Source organism: Tachypleus tridentatus, chromosome 12 (assembly GCF_004210375.1).
Source record: "Tachypleus tridentatus isolate NWPU-2018 chromosome 12, ASM421037v1, whole genome shotgun sequence".
Classification (NCBI taxonomy): Eukaryota; Metazoa; Arthropoda; class Merostomata; order Xiphosura; family Limulidae; genus Tachypleus; species Tachypleus tridentatus.
In genome coordinates, this window is record NC_134836.1 from 63,042,055 (window position 1) to 63,062,894 (window position 20,840).

General features: G+C 34.5%; 1 protein-coding gene across 1 annotated transcript in view; it reads right to left on the bottom strand.

Moving 5' to 3' along the window:
- Nucleotides 1-14,714, bottom strand: part of LOC143233413 (synaptogenesis protein syg-2-like) — a 137,691-nt gene extending 122,977 nt beyond the window's left edge. Inside the window, exon 1 of the mRNA XM_076469625.1 lies at nt 14,442-14,714. Within this exon, the coding sequence (XP_076325740.1) occupies nt 14,442-14,541 (100 nt within the window). The 5' untranslated portion in view covers nt 14,542-14,714. The remainder of the gene's footprint in view (nt 1-14,441) is intronic.
- Nucleotides 14,715-20,840: the final 6,126 nt, after the last annotated feature.

Consider the following 20,840-nt stretch of genomic DNA (forward strand, 5'->3'; position numbering starts at 1 on the left):
GAGTAAGTTAAATAAACTATAATAATAATAAGGTACTACCACTGGGTATGAGTAAGTTAAGTAAACTATAATAATAATAAGGTACTAACACTTGGGTATGAGTAAGTTAAATAAACTATAATAATAATAAGGTACTAACACTTGGGTATGTGTAAGTTAAATAAACTATAATAATAATAAGGTACTAACACTTGGGTATGAGTAAGTTAAATAAACTATAATAATAATAAGGTACTAACACTTGGGTATGTGTAAGTTAAATAAACTATAATAATAATAAGGTACTAACACTTGGGTATGTGTAAGTTAAATAAACTATAATAATAATAAGGTACTACCACTTGGGTATGAGTAAGTTAAATAAACTATAATAATAATGAGGTACTAACACTTGGGTATGTGTAAGTTAAATAAACTATAATGATAATAAGGTACTAACACTTGGGTATGTGTAAGTTAAATAAAGTATAATGATAATAAGGTACTAACACTTGGGTATGAGTAAGTTAAATAAACTATAATGATAATAATAATAAGGTACTAACAGTTGGGTGAAAGTAAGTTATATAAACTTACCTCTTGAAGTTGGCATTCCAGCTCTCATTATGGTGGTAAGAGAATAATTAGCAGCCCAGTAGACGAATTATACTGGTATAAAGTGGACTAACTACTTTATATATGTGTATTTTTCGTTTTGTATTATTTATATATAATGTTCTCACAAGGTGTAGTGGTCAACGTTTTTCTTGGCTTTTGTCCTTAAATTCATCATGTTTGATCCATTAATAAACAGTTTGGGTGATTTTGCTTAATATGCTTTGTGTGAAAGGTTAGCTTTCTCTGTTAATATCTGTTAACAAATGGGACTGCAGAAATTATAATACCAGCCACCAAGTGGCTTAACAGAAACTCTATAGAATTATAACGCTTAAAACCGGGTTTCTTTACCTATTTGGAGCCCAGTACTGATAACTATGTTATATCTTTGTGGTTAAGAAGAAACAAACAGACTTTATTATACATGTTACATGCAGTGTATCATAAAAACACGTTCTGATGAGGAACTGTACAAACTTAGACGTGTTCACACTTGTCCTAAAATTTCCAACATAAATCTAGGCTAACATTCGAGCATACAGCCATAACGAAGTAAGGTTACAGCGGGGTTGTTTGAAGAGAAAATGTTGTGGCAACTTTATTCATTTATTAATTACTCAGAAGTCTCAGAGAGGGATGAAACCTTAAAATATCCTACCTGAAAACTGCAACCTTAACAGCACAGTTTACTACCAGTTAATTATTTGTCTTAACGTAGCTATATTACTGAAGAAAGTTCCAAGAATGGAGAAATCAAAAATTTTCATTACGTAGCATGGAATAAGACAAAGAAAAGAAAACAATAACGAAGACTTTCGATAGTTTTATTGTCTTAAAATTTGATGAGAGCCTACCTGATATATCTGTAGCTACTCCACCACGGACCGGTTATACCCGTACCTACTCCATCATGGACCTGATGTATCTGTAGCTACTCCACCCCGGACCTATTGTACCTGTAGCTACTCCACCACGAACCTCTTGTACCCGTACCTACTCCATCATGGACCTGATGTATCTGTAGCTACTCCACCCCGGACCTATTGTACCTGTAGCTACTCCAACACGAACCTGTTGTACCCGTACCTACTCCATCATGGACCTGATGTATCTGTAGCTACTCCACCCCGGACCTATTGTACCTGTAGCTACTCCAACACGAACCTGTTGTACCCGTACCTGCTCCATCATGGACCTGATGTACCTGTAGCTACTCCACCACGGTCCTATTGTACCTGTAGCTACTCCACCACGGACCTATTGTACCCTACTCCACCACGAACCTGTTACTCCACTCCTTCATGGACCTGATGTACCTGTAGCTACTCCAACACGAACCTGTTGTACCCGTACCTACTCCATCATGGACCTATTGTACCTGTAGCTACTCCACCACGAACCTATTGTACCTGTAGCTACTCCACCACGAACCTGTTATACTCGTACCTACTCCATCATGGACCTGATGTACCTGTAGCTACTCCACCACGGACCTATTGTACCTGTAGCTACTCCACCACGAACCTGTTGTACTCGTACCTACTCCATCATGGACCTGATGTACCTGTAGCTACTCCAACACGAACCTGTTGTACCCGTACCTACTCCATCATGGACCTATTGTACCTGTAGCTACTCCACCACGGACCTATTGTACCTGTAGCTACTCCACCACGAACCTGTTGTTCTCGTACCTACTCCATCATGGACCTGATGTACCTGTAGCTACTCCACCACGGACCTATTGTACCTGTAGCTACTCCACCACGAACCTGTTGTACTCGTACCTACTCCATCATGGACCTGATGTACCTGTAGCTACTCCACCCCGGACCTATTGTACCTGTAGCTACTCCACCATGGATCTGATATATATGTAGCTACTTCTTCGTGGAAATGATATACCTGCTACTTGTCCACCGTAGATCTCATGCACCTGTACTTAGTCCGTCAGAGAATTTTGATACAGTTTTGTTTGATTCTGAATCTGATGTCAACAAATGATGACAGAGTGCTTTTAACCTGAAAAATCTGATGAATCAAAACTTTTCACAAGTAAAGATAGTGAAATGGTGAGAGATTTGAGACTTTTGAAGATAATGAGATGGTGAGAGATTTGAGCCTTTCAGAGGATCGTACAGAGATTTGGAGATCCAGACTTTGTGTAAGGAATTTAATTCCTCCAGGGAAATCCTTTTAATGGAACAGAAATCATGAGAGAGTGGTCATACTGAATGGAACAGAACTCATGAGAAAGTGGTCATACTGAATGGAACAGAACTCATGAGAAAGTGGTCATACTGAATGGAACAGAACTCATGAGAAAGTGGTCATACTGAATGGAATAGAAATCATGAGAAAGTGGTCATACTGAATGAAACAGAACTAATGAGAAAGTGGTCATACTGAATGGAACAGAACTCATGAGAAAGTGGTCATACTGAATGGAACAGAAATCATAAGAAAGTGGTCATACTGAATGGAACAGAAATCATAAGAAAGTGGTCATACTGAATGGAACAGAACTCATGAGAAAGTGGTCATACTGAATGGAACAGAACTCATGAGAAAGTGGTCATATTGAATGGAACAGAACTCATGAGAAAGTGGTCATATTTACTTTTAAGGTTCATTGGTTCATTGCAACAATATTGCTGAATGAATACCAATGTTAGAGCTGCAGTCTATGAACAAAGTGGCTGGTCATTGTTCAGTCATTCCTTCAAAATAATTCTAAAATTTGTTTTCCTTCACTATGGTAACATGTATATGTCTGTTCTTTATGGTCGTGAACTGAGCGACCACAAAAATCTCGAGCAAATACGAATAACATGGTTGTTTATTTTGTGGAAACTCAAAAGTCCCTTGTATGTTGTTCAGTCAACAATTTGTTTATACAAAGCCCTATGGTTTTCTTGTGTGAATGGAACAGCAAAGCGCTGGAAAATATAGCAACTCTTTGTTTGTTGTGAAGCTACACAATGCTATGCCAACCACGAATATCGTAAACCCGATTGCAGCGTTCTGAGACTCCAGTCTTTTCGTTGAGTCACTTGGGAGTCTTGTGAGATCGGGCTAATAATACTTTTAAACTGATTATGTCCTCACTTAAAAACAAGCTCTCTCATGTGAGTTGTCCCCCGTTGGGACAGCAGTAACTCTTCAGCTTTAGAATGCTAAAATCATGGGTTCGATTCCCCTCAATGGACAAAGGACATAGACTTATGTGCCTTAATAAAAGAAACATACACACACACAAAATACATAATCGTGTGCTATTCAAACTAAAAAAGAAATTCTTTTGCAACGAAGTTGAAATCACAGTCAACAACAAAACCTGAAATCAATAACACTGGCTATTAGCTTACAAGTTATCCTGATAGGAAAACAATAATACTTGTTATTAGTTTACAAGTTATCCAGATAGGTAAACAATAATACTTGTTATCAGCTTACAAGTTATCCAGATAGGTAAACAATAATACTTGTTATCAGCTTACAAGTTATCCTGGTAGGTAAACAATAATACTTGTTATTAGTTTACAAGTTATCCTGATAGGTAAACTATAATACTTGTTATTAGCTTACAAGTTATCCTGATAGGTAAACTATAATACTTGTTATTAGCTTACAAGTTATCCTGGTAGGTAAACAATAATACTTGTTATTAGCTTACAAATTATCCTGGTAGGTAAACAATAATACTTGTTATTAGCTTACAAGTTATCCTGATAGGTAAACTATAATACTTGTTATTAGCTTACAAATTATCCTGGTAGGTAAACAATAATACTTGTTATTAGTTTACAAGTTATCCTGATAGGTAAACAATAATACTTGTTATTAGTTTACAAGTTATCCTGGTAAGTAAACAATAATAATTGTTATTAGTTTACAAGTTATCCTGATAGGTAAACAATAATACTTGTTATTAGTTTACAAGTTATCCTGGTAGGTAAACAATAATAATTGTTATTAGTTTACAAGTTATCCTGGTAGGTAAACAATAATAATTGTTATTAGTTTACAAGTTATCCTGGTAGGTAAACAATAATAATTGTTATTAGTTTACAAGTTATCCTGGTAGGTAAACAATAATAATTGTTATTAGTTTACAAGTTATCCTGGTAGGTAAACAATAATACTTGTTATTAGTTTACAAGTTATCCTGGTAGGTAAACAATAATACTTGTTATTAGTTTACAAGTTATCCTGATAGGTAAACAATAATACTTGTTATTAGTTTACAAGTTATCCTGGTAAGTAAACAATAATAATTGTTATTAGTTTACAAGTTATCCTGATGGGTAAACAATAATACTTGTTATTAGCTTACAAGTTATCCTCATAAGTAAATAATAATACTTGTTATTAGTTTGCAAGTTATCCTGGTAGGTAAACAATAATACTTGTTATTAGTTTACAAGTTATCCTGGTAGGTAAACAATAACACTTGTTATAAACATACAGATGTGTAATAAAATAGCACTTCCTTTCCTGACAATAGTTGTTAGTTGTTAATACTGGAAAATTAAAATATAATTTTTCACAAGAGACTGTAATAATCCTTTCATTATAAACCAGTACTTATTGTTGTAACTAGCTAGAAAGATGAATTCTGCGTTGTACGTCGTGATTAAGGACTTCTCTCCAACGAATGATTAACGAAGCTACTTTGTTTTTCTCTCTAATGCACGATACTTCGCTGTTTATTACAATATTACATACTCAAAAACACATAATAGAAAAATTATATAGTGACACAGAAGATTATTTGTAGTATTATATCAACTTGGGGTAATAAAATTCATTATTTTCTGTGATATAATTAAAAAGACGATAAAGTATTTACTTATTAAATACAGAAAAGTATAGAATAAAAGTCTACTTGCTAACATAAAAAATATTTTCTGAAATTTTCCAACGTCTAGAAATTTAGACTAACAGATGAGCGAAATTCTCAGGACCTGAAATTTCCATAATTGTATCGCTGGTGACTTAAAATGTAACTTTGTAGCAATGATGCTTGGTAATGTTTTTCTGCCAGACATTTCGTATCGTTGCTTTACAAAGGCTGTTCTATTTTTAGAATAATCCATTTTGTTACAATACGAAATATATATATAGGTTGAAACAAAATATGTACAATCCACGTATGGTGTCTGGCATACTTACGTTTTCATCAAAAACTTACTTAGTTGATTATATATTCCCAAATAAATTGTTGCCAAATTAATTTGTGTTCCTATGCTTAGATAGAACCAATGAAATGTATTTCGTAAACAAGTTTTCAGTAAAAAGGTTTTCGCACGTTTTTAGTTTATAAATTATTTAAATACAACGCACTTTATTATGCCAAGAACATAACAAAGCTTGTAAGTTATACGTCTTTATTTAATAAATTCATGTGCTGTTTTACTTCAAGGAATACAAAGCTTCACACAGAATAATATATTGGACAATTTTTCTTTTGATTTCCAGCAGTCTTTTGTCTTATTCTATATATTTTTGAACAAGCTTCAAGTAAAATGTCGTTCATGTTGTCGCTCTGCTATAGGGGTATCGGCGATCATGCCCCTTTGAAGGTTTTAGAGATTTTTGCTCTTACCCGTTGTCTAATCGATCGGTCACGACGTGAATTAATAAACTTCATGTACACACATGATGCACGATGTATTTTAAACAGCTGGGCGAGCAACAGTCGGAAATAAAATACACTCTATGACACATTCGCTATTTATGAAAAACCTTAAATGAAGTAGATAATTTTGGTGAGAAGCTTTGAATAATAAGCAAAGTAATTCTGTGGATAACTAATGAAGCTTCTAGGGTAATTTCTTACGAGAGTACACGACACACGTTACATATATACATGAAAAATAATAAAATAATAGATAATGACATTAACCTTCGATCTCAACTATATACGTACTTATTTCAAAGTGAAAAATTAAACTTGAAATGAGAATAGCTAATTAAATACAATTTTCTTACATTTTTCCTCATAAAGATTGGAATGAATTGTTTCGTCATTTGATTACCCACGCTGTTAATTATGTTTTTGGCCGTAAACCCAATAATCTATTACAAGGTTAGTCCCATATCCATGTAAAGAGCTAAAAACTCAAACCGATAATAATAAGAAATTTAAAATAATAAAACAAAGTAATGTAAACATTATAATTAAATATCATTGAAGTTATTATTAAAGAAATAATACAGTATATTTTACTTAAGTGGCACATAAACACTAGACAAGTACTGGCAAAGATTTGATCTTTGTTTGTTTATTTGATTTTGAATTTCGTGCAAACCTACTTAAGGGTTACTGCGCTAGCCGTCCATAATTTAGCAGTGCAACATTAGAGGGATGGCAGCTAGTCATCACCTCCCACCGCCAACTCTTGGGTTACTCTTTACCAACGAATAGTGGGATTATCCATAACATTATGACGCCACCATGGCTGAAAGGGCAAGCATATTTGGTGTGACGGGGATTTGAACCCACGACCCTCAGATTACGAGTCGAATGTTTTCTGACCAATGAACATCCATTAAACGACTCCAACAGTTTACATTTAAAAGAACCTCGAATCGAAGAGCAAATGATACGTCTCTCATCACACCGTTATAATTTTACAATCAATCCCACTATTCGTTTGTAAAAGAGTAGCCCAATAATGGTGGTGGGTGGTGATGACTAGCTGCCTTCCTTCTAGTCTTACACTGCAAAATTATGGACGGACAGCGCAGATAACCCTCGTGTAGCTTTGCGCGAAATTAAAACAAACAAATAAACAAAGTGATACGTCACGTATTACTGTTCAAGCATGAAGTCAATGAAGTTGCAGGACATTTCAACCAGTACAACTAAAAACTAATATTTATGAAGTAAGAAAATAAGAAATAAAACTTCAATCGTACAATATATATAGCTGGAACAGTAGAATATAAGTAAATAAAACAATATATTAAATATATTATAAAGGTATGTCTAACACGATTACAGCCATTTTAACACGTAACACAACACACAGACCAGACAATAGGAAGTAATGAATAAAATTCAGCCTTCTCTAAACAACGGAAAGTAATCCTGGAAACGTAAGTTTGTTAAGGTGTTGTTTTTGTCCTTTTAAATTGTACTATATAAATAAAACCACTTTACCTGCTTAAATATTCGTTTTGATTAGGTTTAGTTAGAACAGCTGTTTATGTTTGCTTAGAACAGTGGCTATTAACCTGGGTTCAATCGAACCCCATGGGTTTAATGAGTCAGTCTCAGGGGTTCGTCGGAGGTCAAGACACACACACACTGTGGTGTGTCCGTTCCGTTCACCCAACTAGTATGATTCGTGACGCCATGCTCCACTTGGCCATCATTGGCTGCGGCTGATCACGTCGCATCACTTGGCCTTAATATCTGTGCTGCAGGGAAATTCGTGCGCTTAGCAGTCGACTTGTGACTGTAGTAATCGTGAGTTATTTGTGACTTTTTTCCTAATCTTTCAATTCCTTCATGCTAACTATGTTGAGCAAAAACAGAAAGTTGTCGGACGAATACGTACAATATGGATTCACGTGTATATCGGAATATGATGGGAGTCAGCGTCCTCAATGCATGATTTGCAATGCCAAACTGAGCAATTCTAGTCTAGCACCGACAAAACTAAGAGAACACTCCCTAAAGCTGCATGGAGATGAGAAACACAAGAATACAACGCTTGCTGAATTCAAGGTAAAGAGAGCCAGGTTCGATGAAAAGGCTACTTTACCTGTTCTCGGCTTTGTACCTATCAACAAACCGATCCTCACAGCATCGTACGAAATTGTGTACTTGATCGCAAAGCAGGGCAAACCACACACCATTGGTGAAGCACTCTTAAAACCAACTGCGTTGAAGATGGCGAATATCATGCTGGGAAAAGCTGCTGAAAATAAGTTATCCCAACTTCCTCTTTCAAATGACACCATCAGCAGCAGAATAGATGATATGAGCGATGACATCTTGGCTCAAGTAGTTGCAGATCTGATTTCAAGCCCAGCAAAATTCAGCCTTCAACTCGACGAGACCACCGACGTTTCCAATCTAAACCAGCTTGTTGTATTCATGCGCTATGTGAAGAACGACGAGATAAAAGAAGATTTTTTATTTTGTAAGCCTCTTACAACAACAACTAAGGCAGCCGACGTGAAGAAACTTGTGGATGACTTCTTCAGAGACAACGATCTTTCGTGGGATACGGTTTCTGCAGTTTGTTCGGACGGAGCTCCAGTCATGCTGGGACGAAACTCTGGTTTTGGTGCGCTGTTGAAAGAAGATGCACAACACATCATTGTAAAGCACTGTGTTCTGGACAGGCATGCATTGGCAACAAAAACCTTGCTTCAAAACTGGCCGAAGTATTAAAATTTGTAGTGGAATGTGTGAACTTTGTGCGAAGTAGTGACCTGAAGCTCCGCATCTTCAAAGAGCTGTGTAATGAAATGGGCTCTGAATTCGAGGTACTTCTGTACCATTCTAACGTTCGGTGGTTATCCCGGGAAAAGGTGCTGAATCGTGTTTTTGCCATCCGTGTGGAATTAGCCATGATTTTGCGAGAGCACCAACATTGTCATTAAGATCGTTTTGAAAAATTTGAGTTCATTCTCATTTTGGCGTACATGGCTGATATCTTCAATGCTCTCAATCATCTGAATCAACAGATGCAGGGCGGTGAAGTCAACATCATCGAAGCGGAAGAAAACCTGAAGGCTTTTCAAAAATGCTACCGTTATGGAAACGACGAACAGAGAATGATAACTCCGCAAACTTTCACTTGCTGGATATCTGTGTAAGTAAGATCGAAAATGTGTCTAAAATCGGAGACATTTATTTACCCGGGGAACTGAAGCAAGCAATTGCCATGCACTTAGATGAGCTCGCAAAGTCTCTCGACGGATACTTCCCCACCAGAGAGTCATATCCGGCATGGGTGAAACAGCCGTTCACGTTTAGTGTTGCGACAGCAGATGTCAATGATGAATACCTCGACAAAATCATTGAACTTCAGCAGAGCCAGGTTCAACAGCAACTTTTCAGAACAACAACGCTCTCAACGTTCTGGTGTCACCAAATCGTCGCGTACCCTCTTATTGCTAAGTAAGCCCTTGATAATACTCATACAGTTTGTTACAACGTATCTTTGCGAGCAATCCTTTTAGAGGATGGTAGACATAAAAACGAAGAAAAATAACAAACTTTTTTGCGAAAATGATATGAGAGTGGCACTTGCCAAGGTGAAGCCGCGCATTTCTGAACTTGTCTCTGAAAGGCAAGTCACATTGATTTGCAGTAAATATTCATTAAGTTATGTTTTTGTGTGAAATTCATGTTTTGTTGGTTTTTTCTTTGTGCACTAATAAAATATCTACTTATGTTTTGAATTTGAAAAAAAATTATATTTTATTTTTCCAATTACGAATGGTTCAGTGAATGCAAGTACGAAACTTCCGGGGTTCAGTACCTCCAACAAGGTTAAGAACCACTGGTCTGGTTCTGTACCTACAACAAGGTTAAGAACCACTGGTCTGGTTCAGTACTTACAACAAGGTTAAGAACCACTGGCTTAGAATCAATGCATAGGTCTGTTTAGAACCATTGCTTAGGTTCGTTTAGAAACAATGTTTAGAGTCATTGTGTAGGTTCGAATAAATTATAAACCGATATCACATTAAAAATTATTAACAAATATGAAAATACTTTAATTACATTATGTATAATGTGAATGTACAATTTGCAGGGTAACCCTTACTATCAGTTGAAACTGTTTATTGTAAGATTACGAAAATTTTGTTAAACTACATTTAGAAGTTACGTATATCTGTTATATGTACAGAAGCTCTATCTCGGCATGGCCAGATTGTTAAAGCACTCCATTCCTAATCCGAGGGTAGCGGGTTCAAAACCCCCGTACACTAAATATGTTCGCCCTTTCAGTCGTCTAGAACTTAACATTTTGTTGACGATCCAAGTACACGACGAAGAAATTAATTCTGAGTTGATATTGCCACACCTCGAATATAGCTTGATAGCTTGGCTGGCCTCTCATCGCTGACTTTTCACCGGTGATGATATTTTATGTTCTCGTAGAAATTCTAATGTCCAAAGTAATTCACTGAAGTTGAATGATTTGCAATTTTCGGAATCAATAAACGTTCCTGGTCAAATTCTGTAGTTTTTTTATTAATAGGCGTTAATTATAGTTTCCGCGGCTTTCAGCTCACTGACTGTAACTGTCCAGTAATATTCTTCTGTATCTCGCTAGCTGTTTTTTATACGAATTAGGCGAAACTTTAGAACTTTCAACAATGTTCTAGTGTGTTTTCGTAAACAAATATTGGTGATTCTTAATTTCAATAATCTACAAATTTATAGAACAGTCGGGACTTACACAATATACATCATATGCAGAAAATAGAACCGTACTGAAACAAATGTAGCTCTTAAACGTTTAACGGTCAATTCGTTACACCAGTAAAATAGTTTTCTTACCTGTAGTCTTTATTATAAAAAATATTCGGTAGTTTCTTTCTTCATTAGTTTTTTTTGTTTGTCTGTTTCTTCCTTCAAAGGCCCGGCATTGCCACGTGGTTGGGCCCTTAACTCGTAATCTGAGATTTGCAGGTTCGAATCCGAGTGACTCCAAACATGCTCGCCCTTTCGGCCATGGTGGCATTATAACGATACGGCCAATCCCACTATTCGTTGATTAAAAGAGTAACGCAAGAATTGATAGTGGCAAGGGCAACCAGGCCTGACAACCAGCCGCCTCCCCAGGTGACAACTAGTTAGTGGCAAAGTGACAACTAGCTGCCTCCCCTCAAGTTAGTGGCAAGGTGACAACTAGCTGCCTCCCCTCAAGTTAGTGGCAAGGTGACAACTAGCTGCCTCCCCTCAACTTAGTGGCAAGGTGACAACTAGCTGCCTCCCCTCAACTTAGTGGCAAGGTGACAACTAGCTGCCTCCCCTCAAGTTACTGGCAAAGTGACAACTAGCTGCCTCCCCTCAAGTCTTACACAGCCAAATCAAGGATGGCTAGAGCTGATAGCTCTCGTGTAGCTTTGCGCGAAATTCAAAAACAAACAAATAAACCTCTGTATCTCTGGATTGACACATAAAAAACTATTCTCCCTATCCTATCGTGTAATTTATATTGGCGTCACGCTTTTGCCAGCAAGACCCTATCGATTAGTACGTCCAGTACTTGGACCACCGGTAAACCTGGTTGTCGATTGGAAACAGCAGGGATTGTGTAAAGTGCCTGTTTTACAGTTATTTCTTTTGTCAACACTTACAGAAGGGAACAAAAACCGCGGTGCGTAGCGAGAGATCCCCATATATTTGTAGTCGGCATCGATTGGGTTTATTTGTACTCCGAAAATCGTTTGTCTAAAGTACCTGTTCAATCACTGATTTCACACAAACAAGGAGTTACTTTAAACAGAATAATTTAATATCTAAATTACCTGTTCAATTACTAATTTCATACAAACAAGGAGTTACTTTAAACAGAATAAATTAATATCTAAATTACCTGTTCAATCACTGATTTCACACAAACAAGGAGTTACTTTAAACAGAATAATTTAATATCTAAATTACCTGTTCAATTACTAATTTCATACAAACAAGGAGTTACTTTAAACAGAATAATTTAATATCTAAATTACCTGTTCAATTACTGATTTCATACAAACAAGGAGTTACTTTAAACAGAATAAATTAATATCTAAATTACCTGTTCAATTACTGATTTCATACAAACAAGGAGTTACTTTAAACAGAATAAATTAATATCTAAATTACCTGTTCAATCACTGATTTCATACAAACAAGGAGTTACTTTAAAAAGAATAAATTAATATCTAAATTACCTGTTCAATTACTGATTTCATACAAACAAGGAGTTACTTTAAACAGAATAATTTAATATCTAAATTACCTGTTCAATTACTGATTTCATACAAACAAGGAGTTACTTTAAACAGAATAATTTAATATCTAAATTACCTGTTCAATCACTGATTTCATACAAACAAGGAGTTACTTTAAACAGAATAATTTAATATCTAAATTACCTGTTCAATCACTGATTTCATACAAACAAGGAGTTACTTTAAACAGAATAATTTAATATCTAAATTACCTGTTCAATCACTGATTTCATACAAACAAGGAGTTACTTTAAACAGAATAATTTAATATCTAAATTACCTGTTCAATTACTGATTTCATACAAACAAGGAGTTACTTTAAACAGAATAATTTAATATATAAATTACCTGTTCAAGTACTGAATACAAACAAGGAGTTACTTTAAACAGAATAATTTAATATCTAAATTACCTGTTCAATTAATTTAATAATATTAAGATATTTATTGTTGAAAGAGTGACCTGTTCAATTACTGATTTCATACAAACAAGGAGTTACTTTAAACAGAATAATTTAATATCTAAATTACCTGTTCAATTACTGATTTCATACAAACAAGGAGTTACTTTAAACAGAATAAATTAATATCATTGACTATACCGCTGTGCCGTTGGAGGAAAAAACTGCAGTAGTAATGAAATTAAATCATATGTTATAAACAACCAAAACCTTTGAGTTTAAGGACAACATCTAATAAAATTTGATATAACCTTTAAAAAAAATATTCGTAAACAAATAAATATTTCTAAATAAATAAAACAAGTTATACTAGACGGTAAAAAATCATGTTATTTTAAACACGTAGGTGTTGTTAATGTGACCACATAAACTTTATGTTATTAACATTACCAGGTGAGCTTTGTTGATTTGATATTATAACATACTGGGAACCTTTGTTTTCACTAAAATGATTTTATAAGGTTTCTTTGGTTTTCTTATGATTACTTGTTGACTGCACTCAAAACACTTGCTGGATTTTATGTCATTGTTGAGATACTAGATAAAACAATGCCTTCAACTCATTTTGCAAACAACTTTATAAATTATCATTAACAGTTTCCTGTTAACGATGATGGTTTATTGTTAATGGTGATGGTTTCCTGTTGATGGTGATGGTTTCCTGTTAATGGTGACGGTTTATTGTTAATGATGATCATTTCCTGTTAATGATAATGGTTTATTATTAATGATTATGGTTTCCTGTTAATGATAATGGTTTATTATTAATGATTATGGTTTCCTGTTAATGATAATGGTTTATTATTAATGATTATGGTTTCCTGTTAGTGATAATGGTTTATTATTAATGATGATGGTTTCCTGTTAATGATAATGGTTTATTATTAATGATTATGGTTTCCTGTTAGTGATAATGGTTTATTATTAATGATGATGGTTTCCTGTTAGTGATAATGGTTTATTATTAATGATGATGGTTTCCTGTTAGTGATAATGGTTTATTATTAATGATGATGGTTTCCTGTTAATGAAGGTAATATTTCTAATAATATTAATTAATAAACCTTAGTTACATTACATAATATTATTAATACTTTGCCTTAAAGCCACGACGTAACTTTCTCGGTTATTCTATTACAATCTGATTCATTGAAAATGTTTCTTATGGTAAAGATAACATGTTTACGGTATTCATATTCCCGGTAATTATGCAGGTTCTGTATTTCTAATTCATGTTGGTAAAAGTTTGGTTTCCATAGAACGTGTTTCAAGTCGGAATTTTTTCAACTATACAGAAAATGGTTTTGTTTTATATTGTCAGATTGGAACTTCTCAACATTGTTGAGACTAGCAATAAGAAACTAGATTAATTACAAATCCTCACATAATACTGTATCATACCACTTACTTTCGTTGTGACCGAGACATCTGACTGTGACAGCGTATATTGTAAACATCCACAGTATTCGGGATTGTTTCCTCCACAAGTTACCTTCATTCGTCGTCATGGTAAAACGCGTTATGTCAGATAACAATCACCCATCGCCCAATCTTTCTAGGTTGTTTTCTTCGTGGCTAACTACGATACGTTATTGGCCTTGTGACAACTTTAATACCAGAAGTCGGTCCTGTAACACAACGCTTGTTTCTTACAGCTAGCTAGATGAATGTACTTCGAACACCTTATTGTTAAGAAATGACGACAGATCTAGACAAAACCCGAATCTCCCGCTATACTTTACTGTCAACCAACTCACGGCTGAGTCCACTTAAGTTAAGGGTAAAAGGATACATTAGATGTATTAGCGTAGAGTTTCTTAAAAACAAAACTGTAAATAAATGTTTTTAAGAAACTATACGCTAATATTTTAAGAAACTGTACTGTAATATTTTAAGAAACTCTACGCTAAGAGTTTTAGAAACTCGTCTCTAATATTTTAAGGAACTGTACGCTAATATTTTAAGAAACTGTACTGTAATATTTTAAGAAACTCTACGCTAAGGGTTTTAGAAACTCGTCTCTAATATTTTAAGGAACTGTACGCTAATATGTTAAAGAACTGTACGTTAATATTTTAACACCTTTCCTATAATTTATTTATTATGGTTAGGATTTAATAATAGTTTTAATTTAATAATATTAAGATATTTATTGTTGAAAGAGTGACCAGTGTAGATTTTTCAAAAGCTCATTCATTGTAAACAGTTTTTCTTAAACACAAAAGTATAAAATATTTTTATAAAGATACATACCTTTATTTCTTGAAAAATATTAATTTTATATTTGATTTTTCCATTTCTGAGTATTGTTACAAGTTATAACCCGAGATACCATAATCATTATCTGTAATCTGGCCGCCTAGGATACAACAATGAATGTAACAAGTATTGTGTGGTTCCAATAATATCTTAATTATTGAAAATTCATAAGAGACTAGTTTAAGAAAGTAGTGTTTAATAATATAATAAATCTAATACTAATGTGGCGTGTATAACTGTAATGAAAACATAGTCAATCTAACTAATGAATTGGTCGTTAGGTTGAAACTTCTTTTAACTCAATTCATTATCACGAAACTTATGGGTATAAATAACCTGGAAAACACAGAATTCTCTGTATCAATATGAATAACACGTTTGCATTTGTCTGTCTGGAACTTTTCTAAAAAAATTCTCGATCAAACGCTACAAATCTCACATCTTTAGAAAGACCGAATTAGTTCGGATTATAAATCAGCTCTTTCATTCAGAATCACCTTACCTGCTTTTCGTTTTGTTAAACTTTTTAATACAACGAGTATGTTGCAAGATGTCACAATGTCGTTGTCATCACGCGACGAGTAGTTTGGGTTTCAACTTTAGTTTTTTTATTTGCAAAGTATTTCGCATAAACACTACTTAAACCGCAGGTAATTTTCCAAAGAAAATTAACATTACACTAAATACAATTTCTATGGGCTTTCTTGACAGTACGCTTATGACATTGCGAACACGCATTCAGAAGTTTCTGTTTAATCAGCTAAGTTTGTCTTCATTGCAATTTTATATTTACTTTACTTTCCAAGAAGTTAACTTTGATTAGTTTCATAAACTGCTGTAAACAACTTTTAACTAAGTTTTTCCTGGGTACAGGTTTTATTATTCGTTTTTGTGAGTTATTGTTTTTCAAGTAGTTAAATCTGTCACTGTATACTATTACAAGTACCAATACTACACTTTATTGTTTATTGTACTCGTAGTTTTATTACACAAAGTTAAGTATATGTAAATTTGTTTGTCTGACCATGCACAATTTTATTTATTTTATTTCAAATGGTCCAGGACTTATTGATCTAACACAGTGCCTGTAAGAACGGCGTGCGTGAAAATAATAGAATGAGGAATCCTTCAAGCCAAGAGCGTGAAAACTACTGCAAATGTTTTATGGATTGTGGCTACATTTTAATATATATATATTCAAAGTGATACGTATAAGGATCGAAACTTATATTCCCATAAATGTTCTATTTTCTTCCAAAATAGTGAATATTCTTAAGGAACTGTACAGTAGTATTTTAAGAAACTCTATACTAATATTTTAAGAAATTGTACGATAATATGTTAAGAAACCCTATACCTATATTTTAGCCCCCTAGTGGCTCAGCGGTGTGTCTGCGGACTTACAACCCTAGAAACATGGTTTCGATACCCGTGGTGGGTAGAGCACAGATAGCCCATTAGGTGACTCTGTGCTTAATTAATTAATTTTTAAACAAATTGTTTCATAATTTTAATATTTCCCACTTTGATCATGACGTAACGATCCGACCAGTTAAAGAACATTCATTCCCTACAGACACCCTTGTTTATAAATATTTTCTAAAATATTTTCGTTACCTTTTCATGCGCAGAATAGTAAATGAAATAGATTGTTTGTTTTATCTTACTAACCGCACTGGCCCTGTATGGCCAGGTGGTTAAGGTACTCAAGTTGTAATCTGAGGTTTGCGGGTTCGGATCCCCGTCACACCAAACTTTCAGCTGTGGGGGCATTATAATGCGACGGTCAATCTCACTATTCGTTGGTAAAAGAGTAGCCCAAGAGTTGGCGGTGGGTGGTGTTGACTAGCAGCCTTCCTTCTTGTCTTACACTGCTAAATTAGGGACGGCTAGCGCAGATAGCCCTCGAGTAGCTTTACGCGAAATTCAAAACAAACAAACTAGCTAACCACATTACCCCCATCCTTCTGGTGTCCACTTAGAGAATTGTCAGCATAATTACAACCTGCTGATATTTGTATAGTCAACCATGAGTACAGAATATCTGCACGTGATACCTTTAAATAAAACCAACGTCTGAAATAAATCTCATCCACACACCAGTTTGTATTATATTTTATTTGCTTACGTGAGATAACTTATTAGAATGTAGCCTTAGAAACAAGTTACACTCCAAATACTTTAACACTGATTTTCTGTAGACGAGAAGATTTTAAAACTATTAATTATTACTATATTGTTGTCAACCTTCAGTATAAAAAAACAGCAAAAATTAAATAAAAAGGTAAAAAGAATTATAATACTATTTGGCAATCACAAATATGAAGATGGATTATAATACTTGCCTCTCTGTTTGTGGCCCAGCATTGCCAGGTGGTTAAGGAACTCGACTCGTAATCCGAGGGTCGCAGGTTCGAATCCCCGTCACGCCAAACATGCTCTCCCTTTCAGCCGTTGGGACATTATAAAGCGACGGTCAATCCCACTACTCGTTGGTAAAAGAGTAGCCCAAGAGTTGGCTGTGGGTGGTGATGATTAGCTGCCTTTCCTCTAGTCTTACACTGCAAAATTAAAGATGGCTAGCGCAGATGGCCCTCGTGTAGCTTTGCGCGAAATTAAAACAAACCAAACTGTCTGTTTGTTTGTTGAATATCGCATAACGAACTATAACTAGCCAGCCTTAATTTACAAGTGATAAACTAAAGGGAAAGTAGCTAGCCAATACCACGGACCGTCAATTTTCGTAATACACTTTTCCAAGGGATAGAGGAATCAGTTTTGACATTATAATACACCATGGTTAAAAGAGCGACTATGTTCGGCAATAGGTTTCAATCCCACGATCCGCATATTGGAGTCTTTTAACCAGCTGGCCATGCCGGGCTCCGTTTCTGTTTGTTATGTGTACACACAACAGAAACTGTATTTTTATAGTTGGGTTACTACTAATATTATTCCCCCCTTCCCTAATACACCAGTTTTTAAATCTCCAGGTTTATAATTCTAAAAATCGAATTTAAATACGCCTGGTGAGCGTAGCACAGGTTGTAACGTTTAACAACAATGTTCAAGAACTTAAAATTTCTTTGATTAATTTTAAGCAAAAAGCTACACAAGTGGTCGGGGGTATTTAATCTCACATTCTATCATAATAATTCCTCAAAGTAAATTAATTATTATCGAAAGATAAACTGTTTATATTTTTCACATTTTCTAATGTATAGTTATAAATTTAACATTGTAAATTATATACAACTGTGTTTGGAGATTCAATGATAACTTTAATGAGTTATTATCATAAATTAATGTCTCGTTTGCTACACGTATAAAGAAACTAGCTTTTGATGACTGATGATACGGGTCTTTTAGTTAATTAGCACAAGTCACCCGAAGCTAAAAGAATTTAGCCAATAAAGTATCTGTCCTATTGAATGAATCAAATAAAAAACAAAGTATTTTGACAACCAAAATGGGGTCTGTCGTGTCGAGGCGCGGATCGAAACCCATAATCGAACACGGTTGCCTTTTAGACGTTATATCACAGTCAATCTCTCTATTCGTTCATCGAGGATAGTCCAAAGATAGGCGGTGGGCGGTGCATACTAGCTGCTTTCCTCTAGTCTATCACTTCAATATTATAGACGGCAAGCAAACATAGCCCTTAAGTGACTTTGTAGAAAAACTCACCATAAATCAAATTCCAGATACCAACATATCGAATTATATTACACATATAAATAGACGCTTGCAGGATAGGGGATAAGATAACAATTTACAACGAAGTAGTTTTTACTCCTCAGTAGGCTAATGTTCATTGCTCTAAATCATATTTCCGCTTGATTATACAACCTTGTGAAGTTTGGAATGATTTGTTGAACGACATAATAGCATGTTTTTTTCTGTTGATTTTGTCAGTCACTTGTATAATAAATGAGAGTTGAAATAATAGGGCTATTTTTTCTTCAGAAAATAAAGAAGTTTTCTCATCTGACGTTTTCTATTTGTTTATTAGTTCATGCGCATAACTGTGCAAACGTCCAATACTGGATTTACTGCTGATTTACCGTGAATTTTAAATACTAGAGTTTCACAAAATAATTTATCATCATTTTTTTCTGAATAATCTTTGACGTTCTTGTCTCAAGGTAACCAAAACATTATATTAGCTTTTCCAAATGTTTTTGCAATGTGTGTGTGTTTATTTGATACCTTGAAACAGTTTCTACTTAAGGGGATAATTTAATTACATTTCTACTAATTTTGCTACTTGTTTAACTTTCACTCTATTTGTAACTTTCCTTTTCTTAATAAAACTTCCCACTAAAATTAATTAATTAGAGAGTTTGTGTGTTTTACGCTACAGATAATGCAATATAGTAAATTTGAAACGAATACGCCCTCTATATTGATCAAACATAGACATATTAAAAACAACCACACTTTAAATCTATAGTTATACTAATGAACAGTATTTTCATTACGATTTTAATATTTTCTCTTATTTATGAACCAAAACACCTTGTTTTATAATACCTCGTTTTCGTGTTCCGTCAAAGGTTTTGAAACATTAAGTATGTTTACGCGGGTTTGTTTTGCCTAGCTAGCCTGTTGTGTAGCTCTGTGCTAAACAACCAACACTCGTTTAAATCAAAATTAAGATAAACCCAAACACATCAAATAGAGTATCTTCAAAGATATGAGTAACAAGGATGATTTTTGTATTTAAAGCATTTGCACACAAAAAAATACACATACCAAAAGTGGCACATTAAATACTCTCTAATAAGGACTGTGGACAGTTGTCTATACTCCGTATTCATTTTATTTACGGTCTGTGTGGTTCGTCTAGCGATGGCCACTAATACCATCTTAATGTAGTAACGATTTTAATATGTTTGTGTGAGGCGCCCTCTCTTGTCATTTACAAAGCATTTTGATATAAACCTGCAGCACTACTTATAAATGTAGGAAAAGTGTCATCATTATTTATATACGTAAGTAAAGTGTTATTATTATCTATATAAGTAAATAAAATGTCATTATTTATGTAAGTAAAGTGCTATCATTAGTTATATAAGTAAGTAAAGTGTTGTCATTATTTATATATGTGCGCTCTGTAATCTGAGGGTCGCGGGTTCGCGCCCTAGTCGTGCCAAACATGCTCGCTTCTTCAGCCGTGGGGCGTTATATTGTGACGGTCAATCCCACAATCTGTTGGTAAAAGAGTAGCCCAAGAGTTGGCGGTGGGTGGTGATGACTAGCTGCCTTCCCTCTAGTCTTACACTGCAAAATTAGGGACGGCTAGCACAGATAGCCCTCGAGTAGCTTTGTGCGAAAATTCAAAACAAACAAACAAACAAATTTATATATGTAAGTAAAGTGTTACATTATATATATAAATAGGTAAAGTGTCATTATTTAAATATATATAAGTAAAGTGTTACCATTATCTATACAAGTAAGTAAAGTGTCATTATTTATATATAAAAGTAAAGTGTTGTCATTATTTATATAGGTAAGTAAAGTGTTATTATTATTCATATATGTA